General features: G+C 46.0%; 7 protein-coding genes across 7 annotated transcripts; 4 read left to right on the top strand and 3 right to left on the bottom strand.

Annotated features, from left to right (window-relative positions):
* Positions 1-193: 193 nt before the first annotated feature.
* CKI1 (bifunctional choline kinase/ethanolamine kinase CKI1) lies at positions 194-2,002 on the bottom strand (the record flags this gene model as incomplete). Its single annotated transcript, XM_022609125.1, has 1 exon — positions 194-2,002. One exon carries the CDS (start codon positions 2,000-2,002, stop codon positions 194-196), a length of 1,809 nt encoding a protein of 602 aa, XP_022465552.1.
* Positions 2,003-2,277: 275 nt separating this feature from the next.
* Positions 2,278-3,102, top strand: USB1 (phosphoric diester hydrolase; the record flags this gene model as incomplete). The annotated part of the gene is made up of 1 exon (XM_022609124.1): positions 2,278-3,102. The coding sequence occupies one exon, from the start codon at positions 2,278-2,280 to the stop codon at positions 3,100-3,102; it is 825 nt and encodes a 274-aa protein (XP_022465551.1).
* Positions 3,103-3,449: 347 nt separating this feature from the next.
* ACE2 (DNA-binding transcription factor ACE2) lies at positions 3,450-5,660 on the top strand (the record flags this gene model as incomplete). The annotated part of the gene is made up of 1 exon (XM_022609123.1): positions 3,450-5,660. One exon carries the CDS (start codon positions 3,450-3,452, stop codon positions 5,658-5,660), a length of 2,211 nt encoding a protein of 736 aa, XP_022465550.1.
* Positions 5,661-6,057: 397 nt separating this feature from the next.
* ZRT2 (low-affinity Zn(2+) transporter ZRT2) lies at positions 6,058-7,269 on the top strand (the record flags this gene model as incomplete). The annotated part of the gene is made up of 1 exon (XM_022609122.1): positions 6,058-7,269. One exon carries the CDS (start codon positions 6,058-6,060, stop codon positions 7,267-7,269), a length of 1,212 nt encoding a protein of 403 aa, XP_022465549.1.
* Positions 7,270-7,496: 227 nt separating this feature from the next.
* DIP2 (snoRNA-binding rRNA-processing protein DIP2) lies at positions 7,497-10,325 on the bottom strand (the record flags this gene model as incomplete). Its single annotated transcript, XM_022609121.1, has 1 exon — positions 7,497-10,325. The coding sequence occupies one exon, from the start codon at positions 10,323-10,325 to the stop codon at positions 7,497-7,499; it is 2,829 nt and encodes a 942-aa protein (XP_022465548.1).
* Positions 10,326-10,893: 568 nt separating this feature from the next.
* Positions 10,894-11,691, bottom strand: DCN1 (NEDD8 ligase DCN1; the record flags this gene model as incomplete). The annotated part of the gene is made up of 1 exon (XM_022609120.1): positions 10,894-11,691. The coding sequence occupies one exon, from the start codon at positions 11,689-11,691 to the stop codon at positions 10,894-10,896; it is 798 nt and encodes a 265-aa protein (XP_022465547.1).
* Positions 11,692-11,857: 166 nt separating this feature from the next.
* APC2 (anaphase promoting complex subunit 2) lies at positions 11,858-14,251 on the top strand (the record flags this gene model as incomplete). Its single annotated transcript, XM_022609117.1, has 1 exon — positions 11,858-14,251. One exon carries the CDS (start codon positions 11,858-11,860, stop codon positions 14,249-14,251), a length of 2,394 nt encoding a protein of 797 aa, XP_022465546.1.
* Between the last annotated feature and the right edge of the window lie 116 nt (positions 14,252-14,367).

The raw sequence follows: 14,367 nt of genomic DNA, 5'->3' as shown, positions 1-14,367 counted from the left end.
CCACCTCTTGCTCCACCTTCCTTCCCCAGTTCCACGCGTTTTGACCGATTTGGGTTCCTGTTAGATCTGAGAAGTAACGAAAATTACGTTCTGTTCTTATAAACAGTTTATGTTATACAAAAAAGGAAAAGGTAATTCTGGATAGAGCTGGCCGAGTCAGCACATTACATGGGACAGAGATAGAATGATTGAGCTATATTGGGTTGTTATTTAGATATTTGACATCTTGAGGCGAAAAACACGCGCTTTCGCTTACTATAGAACTTTGAATTAGGTCACCCCAGAAGACGGAAATTTTATCTGCTGAGTACATGGTATAATCGAACGTTTCGATATCAACCCCCTCCGATTCTCCGTCTAAATTCCCTTGGGGACTGGATTCTTTGGTATCTGTATCATCAATGGTGATAATATATTTTTCGCCGTTTATGCCCTCCTGTTCCTCTGTTCCATCATTACCTGACAAGGCTTCCTGACCCAGTTGACCACATTGAATAATGGCCCAAAGACACCAGAAGAGTTGAACTGTGGCTCTCCACCTTAAAATCTCGTTATAGTAGTACCTCACTTCTTTGTCAATTTCTTTGTTGGCCGTCTTTTGAGCAACCCCCTTCAGATGCGAAACGTAAGAATATAGGAAATTTAAGAACTGCTCCTTTGTTGGGAAATGTTCCTCTGAACATTTCCAAGGTTCGGAGCCACTGTAATTGTACATCCACTCGGTTAAATGGTTAGCTAGGTCGTAAGCTGCAGGGTTTGCGCCTGCGTACTCAAAATCAATGACAACCAGTTTCTTATCTTGAATTTGTTCTTGAGTGGTTGGGTTGATAATTTTGTCAAGAAAGACATTTGAGTCTGAGGGGAATAAAGATGCTGAAGAAGAAGCTCTTGTGATGCTTGAAATTGAACCAGCAGGAGAAATGAAATCTGTGTTGATAACGGGAGCACTGAATAGCAGGTTACCGTATTGGGCATCGTTATGACAAAACACCAAAGGAATATGAGCATCGTATTTGCTGAACAGCCAGCTGCGATATTTTTCCACTGTGTCTTTAAAAGTCACCCAATTTTGACATTTCAAGAAGGATTGAATGTTTCTATCGACTGAAGTCCACCCTGGGTGCGAGTCAATCAGTTTGATCCATTTATCAATCTTTTTCCAGCAACTAGCCCCCCCATTCATTTCAGCTGTCAGCAATGGCACACCGCTGTGCAGTTCCTTCATTCTTCTAGCAATACGTTGGGAAGTTTTCCAGTCCCGAATATCGTCTCTTGTAAGCGTCGTGGCGTTTTCCAAAAATTGTTCAAACCTACCATTATCGAAACAACCGTATAGCGATGGACCAATGTTTCTGGCGGATAGTCTTGCTAGGATTGCCAGCTCATACTCCCTGTCGATAATAGAACTGTTGTTCTTACCATAGGCCCTAAGAAGCAACGATGGTAGGTGCGGGTAGCTGATCTTGAAAATAGCGTTTGTCATTGCACCCTTAATCTTGACTAGTTCCATCTTGCTGCTGTCGCAGGATGGTTTGGCGGCTCCACGACGATACCATCTGGGGATTTTTAAGGATTGTATCATATTCAAGATGTCTTCCCTGAGATAGTCATCTGGCAGACTTGTGTCCAAGGAAGCCTTGATGAAGGGCACTGCTATAGATTCAAATATGCTGCCTGACGGACCGTTACTGGAAATTTTGATACTTGAAAGCGCCGGCAGGACGCTGCTACCGTCCGTGTCAGTCGCCGATTGCGGGCGAGAATGTTCATTTCCCACATTTTGCCCATCGAGGTCCGAGACAGGTCCCGCGTTCGTATCATCTGAATCTAAGACGGACAAATTGCTCATTTCAGTCTCTACGCTGATGGTCCGTATAAGTCGTTGGGAAGACCTTTTACGAGTCAATGAGGGTCTTCTCGAAGAGGATCCAGAACTAGACCCCGAGCGAGATTTGCGCCGCAAAGTAGCGTATTTGGAGACGGTCTTCGTGTTCTGCGGCATGCTATAATAACGACTAAATGATCCAGAGGGAGCGGGAGTTGTCACGACTGAACAATACGCTGTTTGTAGACGCCCAACGGTTTCTGTCAAACTGTCATATTTTTTGCTGTTGAAGCAGCCGTTTCCCTCAGTCAAATTGATTGAATTTTTTACTGCGCCAAAACGAGATCTTGAGCATCGGTGGGTAGAGCGACTTGGGACCGTTCGGGACGCCGGTAGCTGTTGCCGTTACGCTGTTTCACTACTGCTCTCTTTCCCCGCTTTCGTTCATTCACATGGATGCTTTGAAAGACAACTACAGTTCGAGCAGTGACAACGATACCGAGTCAGAAAGTAGTGTAGACGTCCGTGAGAGCAGTGGAACAGCAACCGAGAAGTTGCTCCTGCCTCGCGTGCCCAGTGAAATTGCTGGGAAATACCACATTGAGCCGAGCGTGTCGAAGTATGCGATGAAGATGCACCTTTTAGGCAGATGGACTTCGTTTTTGTATTTAGAGTGGAAGCCGAGCACGGCGGAGAGATATGATCTGGCGCGGTATATCTCGCAGTACAACCGATGGCTGGCGCGAGAGTTCAGCGGGCAGAGGATCGTATTCGAGCCTCTATTTCATACGGAGCTGGGGTCACCGAGACTGTTGCACGTCTCTCTGTCGCCCAATTTGTATTTTAATGATGACAAGGAAAGAGACCGGTTTTTCGAGACTTTAAGGGAGAGTGTGAACAGGTCTAATACAGTGAAACCGTTCCATCTCAAATTCGATACTCAACCGGCCGTCTTATTCTCGAAACAGCAGGACGCAGCCTTCCTTGCATTAAAGGTAAGTAAAGAGTCGTTGCCCGCGTTAAACTCTCTGAGCAGCGTCATAGAAGAAGCTCTCAAAGGCGTGTCGCCATCCGGTAACACTTATGGCAATTTTTTTGCCAAGTTTTCCAAAACCGCACACATGTCCATTGCGAAGACTAAACGCAGTATACTACAGGATCCTGAAATTACCGCAGGACCTCCATATGAATACTCGCCCATTACTACATTTTCCGCAGACAGCTTCAATTTGGACAAAAACCGCTCATACATAACAATCAAGCTACCGCATCGCTAAACCAGCGTGCGACCCCCATAACAAACGGTAAATTGACCCCCTCGCAGTCGCAGAACTTCGTGGCTCAAGCTACGAGGCATGGAGCTCGAATACCGGGACCTCAAACCGACCTCTTCATGAACGTTCCTCCAAATGCTTTACCCAAAGGGGAAAACGGTAAATAAAAAAATTATATACGTATTGATCAAATACCTCGAGGGCACTCTAAAGTTCGCAGCTTGAAGTTTCCTCCTCTAGTGTTCTACACTAGCAAGGGTTGCAGTTGTACGGTTGTTGAGTGTGATCTTGAACAAAGCAAATATATATCCCAATTGATTTTGCAAAGAGGTTCAAGAACAAGTCTAGCAATGGGCGACATGGATACTTTACTTGATCCGTGGAACATCAACCCTAGAGACGTGGTCCGGCAGGAGAACGCCCGACATAGCGACGACAGAGGACAGGGGAACACGGACAATACGAACTACGATTTTGCTTCCGCGAACACAAACGATCTCATGTTCCCACCAAACTCGGATGAAAATATCTTTGACATGAACTATTATGAAATTGACAAGCTGCTGACTGAGGAGTTACAGGATCTAGATATCCCAATGCTCCCCACGAATGAAGAAGGTAACTCGGACATGAATTGGATGAGTTCTGGGAACTCTAATCCTCAACCACAGCAGCAATGCGGGCCAAGGAAATCCATCTCTCATAAACGTGGGCTGAGTGGTACAGCAAATTTTGGGTTTGCAAACCATAACAAGACTCTGAGTATCTCCAGTTTGCAGAAAAACATTTTAAATATGTCCAGGGACCCAGCTATTATGGATACGGTCAACCATCAGTCCCATGTCGAATCGAAACCAAAGGGGAACAACAGTGAGGTGAATCAACTGATTTTGAAACAGCAGGAAGAGTTGAGGTTGGCGTTGGAGAGACAACGGGAGGTTAACAAGAAATTAGAGGAGCAATTGAAAATGAACCAATTGCAGCAGGATCAATTACAACGAGTACTACAAGAGCAATTGGCCACGCAGCAACTCATTAGCAACAGCGCAGCAACATCCCCTACGAAGTCGTTGCGGACTCCCGTTCGGCTCCCTGAAAACGACGCTGAGGCACATGCTTTAATTGTGACTAGTAATTCTGCAGATGGGAGGTACCAGTTCCCTCCACCAATGATCTCACCACCAACTTCGACGATATCCGTGAACGGGTCCCCGCGGAAAAGATCCAGTAACAGGGACAGCTCCAGAAACTTTTTGAGTATTGTTGATCCAAAAGACCACCACGGGATTTCCCCTGCGGACTCGACGTTAAACGCAGTTAATGGTGACAAAGAAATCCCCAATATATTTCAGAGGTTGAGTAGTGAGAACAAGAGTGGAAACACCAATCTGTGTCCCTTTTTACATGCCATCAATTCTCCTGGGATCGATTTCTCGCTCAATACGCCAAAGCAGAACGGTCTATTTTCCTCAAGAGCACACAACAAGAAGGAATCGACGCTGTCCACCGTGTCGACGATACCGCAACAGAGTGAAGCTGGTGACTCTGAATACACACATGGATATTCCTCTGGGTTGGTGGGTCTCGGGTTACAAATGGGGAACAAGCCGGACCATCTGTCAAGGAATGTAGACGTTCTCCCCACGATAGCGGCCTCTGCTGATAACACACCCGTGAAGGGCCAACAGCCTGGGAACCTACAGAGTAGCGTGCCTCGGAAACATGTGTTCCACCACACACCTGTGAAGCAGCAACCAGAGTTTGTGATAAACAATTGCGACACACCCTTACTAAGTCCTCCATCGGCACTGTCGCACACGCGTGCGGAAGGTCTCTCTCCCATAAGGACACCAACATCATCCCCGCTACGGACCGTGTACGGAGCGGGCGGTGATCTTGAAGTGAGCTCGCAGATGCCTGCCCCAGTTGAGCCGCACACTGGTCCTATCCGGATCACGCGGAAACCCACGACGCTCCCGCGCGGGTGTATTGACCAGTACGTGAAGGAACTGCCGGACAGGATGTTTGCGTGTCTGTATCCTAACTGTGACAAGACATTCAAGAGACGGTACAATGTCCGTTCACATATTCAAACACATTTGCAGGACCGTCCTTACACGTGCGATTACCCTGGTTGCGAGAAAGCCTTTGTCAGGAACCACGACCTTGTACGACACAAGAAAGGCCACACGGGCAAGACTTTTACATGCCCGAGTTGCAACAAGCGGTATGTGGACCAAGACCGACTGGAACGACACCGGAGTAAAGCGACTTGCGGCGGGTCCGTGACGAAACGCACCGCGTCGCCGAACAAATATACCACCTCGCCGAGCAAACTAGCGTCTCCGACGAAGGACCACCGTGACCAGGCCCACGAGGACTACGTCGCAAGCCGTCTGGAACGCGAGTTTGCAGGCCGGCCGGACTCCCACAACAGTGAAGACAGCGAGAACCTTATCACGGAACTCTTTGGGAACTCCAGTAGTGAACACAACAGCAACAACAACGCGTCCATGATGCTCACACCCTCACCACCATCGGGACTCAGCGATATGGAATAATGCCAAGAAACTGTGTAACCACTGCGGGGCATCCGAGGGATAAACCCACCACCCCACATCCATGTAATCAAATATCGCTTATATCATCATCAGCTCCCCTTATTTTTCCAGGAACCGGAAAAATCACCGGAAAAACCGCAGCATTTCCGCGTTAACCTCGAGGGTGCTGCAGTGAGTGAAAAATTTTTGTTCACTTCGAAAAGGACCTTGAGGGTTATAATAGAAGCAGGAGAAGCTGCCGGGACTGTTCAGCGAGAATGTCTCTCTAAGGTATACACACATGTTTCACTTGTCTCACATCTGTTAGTCCGCCTGCATTGACTGTACCGCACTTCCTCTACTGTTCTTTTCCAACACGGAGGGGAACAAACGCAGATCACATTCATAGAAGCCCTCAATGCTGGATCTTGCGTTTGCAGCGTTGCTTCCAAGGGACGACGACGATGTCGTTGCCTGCGCGGTGTCTAATTCATACAATGGACACAACGGACTGCGCATCCTGGCGGTGTTTATTATCCTGATATCCTCTGGGGTCGGTGTGTTTTTCCCAATCATGGCCTCCCGGTACTCGTTCATACGGCTGCCGGACTGGTGTTTCTTCATCGCTAAGTTCTTCGGGTCTGGGGTGATCGTCGCTACAGCGTTTATACACTTGCTGCAGCCGGCTAGTGAGGCCCTGGGGGACCCCTGTCTCGGAGGCACTTTCGCAGAGTACCCGTGGGCATTCGGTATCTGCCTCATGTCCCTGTTCATGCTGTTTTTCACGGAGATTGTCTCGCATCATTTCATAAGCAAGTCTCTAGGTGATAGTCATGAGTCTCACGGTGGGGCTGACAGTGTGTACGGGGACGACGATGACTCCGAGTTCAGTGTGAGTAAACAACGTGAAATTGTCGACTCGCAGAAGGGAGAGTTGTTCATAAAGGACAAATTCGAGCAAGAGGTCGATCTCTCTCAGGGGATTACCACGGTTCCATCGACAAGGGACTATGCTAACTTGACGAGCACGGAACTGGAGCCAACGATACCAGGGAAGGACCATTTTGCTCACGATACGGAACACCAGGACCCAAGCCAATTGGGGACGCCCGTGCAGGAGCAGGACAAAGAGCAATACTTGAACCAGATCGTGGCAGTCACAATCTTGGAGGCAGGGATCATTTTCCATTCGGTGTTCGTCGGGTTGTCCCTCTCCGTTTCAGGGGAAGAGTTTGAAACGTTGTTCATCGTGCTGACTTTCCACCAAATGTTCGAAGGGCTTGGACTGGGCACGAGAGTCGCAGAGACAAATTGGCCAGAGAACAGGAAGAACACGCCGTGGCTCATGGGACTCGCGTTCATGCTGACGTCGCCGATCGCAGTGGCCATAGGGATTGGCGTGAGGCACTCGTGGGTTCCCGGATCCAGGAAATCACTGATTGCCAATGGGGTCTTCGACGCGATCTCGTCAGGGATCCTCATCTACACAGGGCTTGTAGAGCTCATGGCCCACGAATTCCTGTTCTCAAATCAGTTTAAGGGCCCTGGTGGCTTGAAGAAAATGCTATACGCATACTTCATCATGTGTCTCGGCGCTGGATTAATGGCTCTACTGGGGAAATGGGCGTAAGCTTTCCCTCACCACTTTAGAACCCTGCTACTTTACTATAGTATCTTCCCATTCATGACCTTATCTAATGACCTCTTCATATACATATTTATTTATTTATTTAACCGTGGTTTTCCATCGCCTCAACTAATCGCAGTCAAGCTTTTGTTCCCAGAGTAGCACATCTCTCTAATGCAGCGGTGTTATTGATGATATTATACAAATATATACGATGAGGGCACATGCACTCAGACCAAAGTTTCAAAAATTCTCTTCTTCGCCTTCTTCTCCTCTTGTATGCGTTGGTCGTACTCGTCGACGAACTCGAAATTATGCTTCAAATCCCATTGCTGCTTGATGAATTTGAGCCCCTGGATGTTGAACCCGAGGGCGTCCTCGTTCTGCTTCAGCGTGTTTCTGAGTTCTTGCTTCACCCGCGTGATTTGTAACTTCAATTCCTCATTCTTCTGCGAGATTAGTTCCTTATGGTTCGTTCTCACGATGAAAAACAGGTTTTTGCAGATCAAAGCGAGATAGTTGTGCAACATTTTCTTGTTCTTCAACACTATATCGATGAATTTCAAAAATTTTAGCACGTACGAGAACGGCAGGATCAGCAACGCGTCCTCCAGTTGCGACGGTTTGATTCTTGCCAGCGTTTCCATAATGTACTGCTCGGGCGACTTCTTGACCGCTAGCAGCACAGCATTACCTGACGGTTTGACGGGCATTTCAGAACCAATCTTCTTCTTCTTCCAAAGTGCCATGTCACTGTTGTACCTCTCCATCGCTTCAATCTCAGTCAAACCTAGGTCTAGTGCGTCCATCAGTTTTTCGTTAGCTTTCAACGACTCTATGGTTTGCTTGTGAACGTCAGTCGCCTCGTCGCCCTCTCCGTCCACACTATCCTTCTTGAATGCATCATCCCCGGTCCCCTCCTCCAACGAGTTCAACAAAGTTTCCTCGTACTGTTCCTCCATTTCTTTTTCCCTTTCTTCCTCCAGGAAAACCTGATCTTCAGTCTCCTGCCATATCCTGATACTATGGTCATGAGATGTGGAAACAACAAATGAACCATCTAGGCCCATGGCGAGGCACCACACTTCACTTTGGTGACTCACCAACTTTTGGACACATTCAAACTTGTCACCATCCCAGTATTTCACCTGACCATCCTTTGAACAACTGAAAAAGTTATGTGATTCCGGTAGGAACTTAACGTTCATGATTGAATCTTGATGTGCGAATAAGGACTTGTGACAATCACCAAAGTCAAGACCCCAAATCTTAATGTTCTTATCCGCAGAAGACGTTATAACCATTTTAGAATCAAACGATATGTCGATAGATAAAACAGGAAGCTTGTGCCCGTACAAACTCAAGAAAAATTTCATGGTGTCTAGGAAGAATATTTTGACAGTGTTATCAAGTAAAGAGACCGCCAAATGTTTATCTTCGGGCGAAATCTTAACGCATAGCACGTCATCATTCAACTCGAGAGTTGTATCGTGGTTTAAAGTTAATTTGGACTCCGATTTGCCACTAGTGCCCTCTATTGGGAGCTGCTCTAATTGGAAATCCCAAAACTTCACAGTCTTATCAGCAGAACCGGTGACCAGCCTCTTACCATTACTTGTGAGATCCAAAGACCATATGGCGGCGTCGTGCGCCCCCTCTATATTTTCAATTTGGGTGGATGACGCCAGGTCAAAGAGTTGCAACTCACCGTTCCTTGTACCTAAAATTACAAGTAACCCACCTGGTAGAAATTTACACGTCAATGCATAGCCACAGTCAAAAGTTCTAATACACTGTTTGGTTCTCAGATTCCAGATTTTCAACAGTCCATTGGACGCAGTGGCCAGTAACATGTTGTCATCGCTAATGTCAGTGGCACGTATGTCCGTTCTTAAACCTTGAAGTTCTATAGTGTACAGTCTATTAGGGGCTGGCTGAGTTGGCTCTCTCTTTTCATAGGCTATCGTGTAGTACTCGATGGTATTGCTTGAAGTTGTCGCGACAAGTTCGAGCTTCGAGTTTGTTGCAAAGGTCCACGAGAAAGACTTCAATTTAAAGGCGGATCTCACAGTTTGAAAGGAATGCATCATCGTAGAGACAAATGATTCTTTAATATTCTGTTGTATATCCTCATCCTCCATGCCCTTTTCTTTCAGTCTTTTCTCCCTTTTCTTTAGTGCTCTCGTGATTTCTTCCTGTGGCCTGATTCTGAAGATTTCAATAGTTTTATCGGCATTACCAATTGCAAAGAAGGCTACGCCAGACGAGTTTTCAATGAATTTGACTGATGTGCCGCGTTGTTTACTTTGTTTCTCGTAAACACCTTTCTCTATCAACTTGGACCCAACTTCACCGTCCAAATCCAGACTCCATAATTTAATTTGAGAAGTGTTGGAAGTGGTGATCACAACATCATCTTTAATCCCAAGCGACCAACATTCCCCAGTATGGGCAATGTGAGTTTCCACACACTGGTTAGTCTTCAAGTCCCAAACCTTTATAAGACCATCCTTCGATACACTCAATAGCCAATTGAAGTCATCGTCAACGTATAAATCACTAATTCTGTCTTTGTGGGATCTCAATTTACAGATACCGACTTCAGAAACTAAATCCCAGATAATGATATTGGAGTCGCTGGACCCAGATACTAGTCTGGTACAGTTGACGTCAAATTTTAGGACAGTGATGGAGGATTTGTGTCCATTCAGGTTAATCAGAACAGTCTTGGAAACCAAATCCCAGACTTTGATGTTACCGTCTCTGTAACCAACGGCCAGTAGACTTGAATCCGGGTGGTACTGTAAGAAAGTGACCTCTGCGGGTTTTGTATTCACCTTTGAGTCTGCAGAACCAGGAGTTATGCCATCCTGTAGCTGCGCAATGAGTTCTCCAGTCTTGATGTCCCAAATATTAACGTTTTCGAGCGCACTGGTGATAATTTGCCCAGGACTTCCACTGCTCCTCCCTTTCAAAGGTGGCAGCCAAACATTATTCGCTTCAGAGCTTATAACACCAAATACTGCACTCTGCTCAAATCTTTGGTACGATTTCACCATTGGATCGTTGTTCTATATGCACAGATCTGCTCAGAATGTACCGCAACTATGCCAATGTCATCGCATAAACTTTATGTGGAAAATTTTTTTAACGTCTCTCTTCTTAATTTTTTCTGTTTTACCCGCCTTTAAAGGTTGAGTATAGAGTTCCCAATACTTGACGGACGGCCAGCACTCGATGGTGTCAAAAGTATGCCAATGACACTATGACACTATCTCTCGTTGTGGTATTCATTGACGTCCATTAGAACCTGTACATCTTGTTTGGTTGGGAGTTTGAATATACCGAAATAGCAGAGAATAGAAATTGTCTTTTCTAGTAGTTTGCTGAATACTGTACGTACCTTGGGCAGGTCAAAGTAAGCGATGTCTGTATTTCTCCGAGTCTGACTCAAATGCGTGTCTTGGGTAAGTTCTTTTAAGGAAAAACTGGAGGAAAAAATCTCATTCTGAGAGAACTCTAGCAAAATTGCGAGAGCTAAAGCTTGTTCTGAGTTTCACATTTGCAGTGGGTGAGATTCAGTATTTTATTTGCTGCCATTGCAAGAATGTACCGGTAAGTATCGTTCTAAAAATTCGGGACAGTATCCTGCAGGTACTCAATGAACTCATCTATCAGTATCGGCCACGCTGCCATTTCATCATATCCTTGTTTAACGTCTCCCAAGCTTCTGAACCGGTTGAAAAACTGGTATACCATTTTCCAGATATCTTCTGTTACGGACATATTTTCCGATTGCTCTCCTAAGTATACAAACCATGGGTCAAGTAACTCTTGATCTATAATCATCGGGTATTTTTTTTCTTGGTCAAAGAAAAGTTTCCAATACTCTATTGTACTGGCAGCGTCAAGTTTGTTTTGGTCAGGTTCAACTAGCAGAGGGAAGGTGTACATGTATATCTCTTTAAAATAGCCCCTATCCTTCTCCAGCTTCCCATTGAGATCTGCCAATACTGTTTTCATCTCGTTTATTGTGGAACAGCCTTGCAGAAACCACTGGGCTAAGAATTGCTCTCGCGTAATTGGTGCCAGTAAGTTTTCCCACCCAAGCAACTGGGCTAGGCAGATTGTGACCAAATCATCGATGGATAGAGAAAGATCACCGATATACGTAATCATCCCTTCAAATGTAATGACCCCTGCTTCACTGTATTGATCAAACACATGTATCAACTCAGGTGGGTACACAACATTGTCCTGGGGTACATCCTTGTACGTGCTGAAAAAGTTCCCAACCTCTTTATCGTAGAAATCATTCAGGGCGTAGTTTACATTCCAGTGACTTTCCCTGAGATATCTCTCTGCTTTCTTCCTGTCCCGACATTGTGTCAATTCGATAAAGTCATGGATTGCATCTTCCTCCATTGTTCGTTCTAGGAGCTCAGGGTGGTACGCAGGATGCCCTTATACTAAACAACCTTGTGACACCGTTTTGAACGTTTCACGGTGTACATTATTTTTAAAGTTCTAATAACTACAACGATTTAAGAAACCCTCTGGGGTTGCGAAACAGAGGAGGCGGCAAAATTAGATGAGTGGGCACAGGATGTCAAGCCGGCATCATTTGAAGCGCTATTTGGCTACAGAGCAAGAACAAGATGATTTGGAGAGAGTGATGGGGTGGATTCATCCGCAAGCGCATGCATGTCATCCGCCATCGTTACGCATGAAGAAGGCCATCAGATCCGTATTGGGCAAAGCTTCCGAGCTTGATAGGCAGTTTAAGATTTATTACATTGATGTGATCAAACAGGAATATCTGTGTGATCAGGTTAAGCGCGAATTCAAGCATATCCAGGTGCTTGAGAGCAAACTTGTATACCCTGTCACGTATTTACCATTTCTCTCCATTTCAGATCAACTAGCAATCGAGCAAACTATCTGCTCACTAAGACATTACCTTGTTGACAATGATGATAATCTCAGGAACAGTCTTGTGGCTGAGTTTGAAACACTGATGCAAGACGATGATTTTGAGTCTGGGTATCAGATCATCGAATGGCTTTATACAGCGAATGCGAAATTGTTAAGACCGTGGAACCTGGCGCTGGACACTATTGTTTCGAAAATATCTACGTTGTGTGACAATGAGATGAGGAGGAATTGGGAGGCGAAATTTCTCGTGATGAATACTTTCAACAAGTTCATCAATCTGTACTGGTCGCATCTTGCCAAGTTTCTGCATCTATCGGAGGATAATCACGATTTCACAAAGGTTCTATACAAATGTTTTGAGAAGGAGTTTGTAAGGATACGAACTGAAGAGATTTTTGAGATTGTCGTAGAGAGTTATCAGGCGGCGAAGACGACGATCCTTGAATTGAGGACTTTTATGAGCGGTTACGAACGTCTCAGCAAACTTGTGAACCAGTTTTTGAAGCAGTTTAAAATTAAAGTACTGAACCCGAGTGTCAACACTGTGGAGGCCTTAGTGGCCTTTATCCGAAGCGTCAAATGTTTTGTAATCTTGGATCCGCGAGCAAGGCACATGCACACGATAACGAATTTTGTGAAACCGTTTTTCCATCAAAGAGGTGATGCCGTCCAGATAATACTATATGCGATCTTAGATCTGCGAGACGTTGATTTCGAGAAAATGGGGGTTTCGCCCGTCAAGGGTCTGAGTGAACTTTCACACGAGTTGAGGGAGGACCCCTACGTGAATATCAATGCCAAATGCCAGACTCCCACCCCATCTCCCTCGAAAATCAGCTCTCCACATCTCAATGACAGTTCTTCTATGGACGTCGACGATAAATTGGACGATGGGACCACAGATCTGGTATACAAGCAAGTGTTGAACCAATTTTGNNNACGTGGACACCACGAGACGAACCAAGGTACGAGGGATTACGTAGGTGTCAATGTGAAATTCTCACAACGGTCGAACCGTACTAATCTACTAGACCCGCTGTTTGAGCTTTTCGATAAGAAGGATGAGTTACTATCCTGTTTCTTGAAACTGTTGACTCTGAAGTTGTTCAAGTTGTCCGGGTACACGTTGGAGCCGAACTGGAACGAGTGTTACCAGTTGATCAAAAGGAAAGTGACAAAGGGGGATGTGGGCGACGGGGGTCCCTTGTCGAGGGACACCGCTGATGCCCCCGTCAGTTCTAACAACGAACAAGTGCTATTAAGTTTGAACAAGATCGATGTGATGTTGCATGATTTGAGGGAGAACGCGAAGATCACTCGTCGGCTGCATAGAACCTCGATGCTGAACGGTAATGTGTTCCCCAAGTTTATCTCATCGCAGTACTGGAGCTACAGGGACGACACATTTACTAAAGCAGGGAACAGGGACCAGATCAAGATCGATCCTGTCCTTGAAACAGACATATTGCAGTACGGTGGTCGGTTCTGCGAGTTGAAATACGGTCGAATGGTTCGGCTTTGTAAAGAGAAGACGATTTTCGAGATAGAGTTGACTGTGAATGACGGGGAGGTGCCCCAAGTGTTTAAAGTGGACGCTATGAAGTACAGTGTGATTGAGAAGTATGCTACTGGGGGCCCCCGCGCAGGGTACACCCCCACGGAGCTCTGTGAACTGTGCGGTATGGATATTGCGGATGTACAGACCTCGTTAACATACTGGGTGAATGCAGGGTTGTTGAGATTGAGTAGTAGTGGGTACTACGAGTCCACGTCGGAAACTGGGCCGCCACCCAACCGAGGCACCCCGCTAGAGGCAAGCACGAGAGAGTTTCTTGACGGTGTTGTATGGACCTTCATTAGAGGAATGCTAGAAAGTCTTGGTACATTGTCATGTGCTGAGATACACGAGTACCTTGCCGCTACAGTACCTGCGACGATACGATACCAAGAGACTGTGACGATGTTGCAATTACAGGGGTACTTGGACTACAATGTACAGAGCACTCATCTGTTACAACAAACACCTGAAGGGGAGTACAAGTTAAGTTAGCCTCCCCTCAGAGAAATTGCATTTTTCGTTTGGCTAGTTTAGTAACACAATTTGGGCGTAAGTAAGTATTTTTTTTGTTCAATCCCATGAGATGAGCCTTATCGCAGACTCAATTG

Source organism: Huiozyma naganishii, chromosome 7 (assembly GCF_000348985.1).
Source record: "Huiozyma naganishii CBS 8797 chromosome 7, complete genome".
In the NCBI taxonomy this organism is placed as follows: Eukaryota; Fungi; Ascomycota; class Saccharomycetes; order Saccharomycetales; family Saccharomycetaceae; genus Huiozyma; species Huiozyma naganishii.
This window is presented reverse-complemented; position numbering and strand designations above follow the sequence as displayed.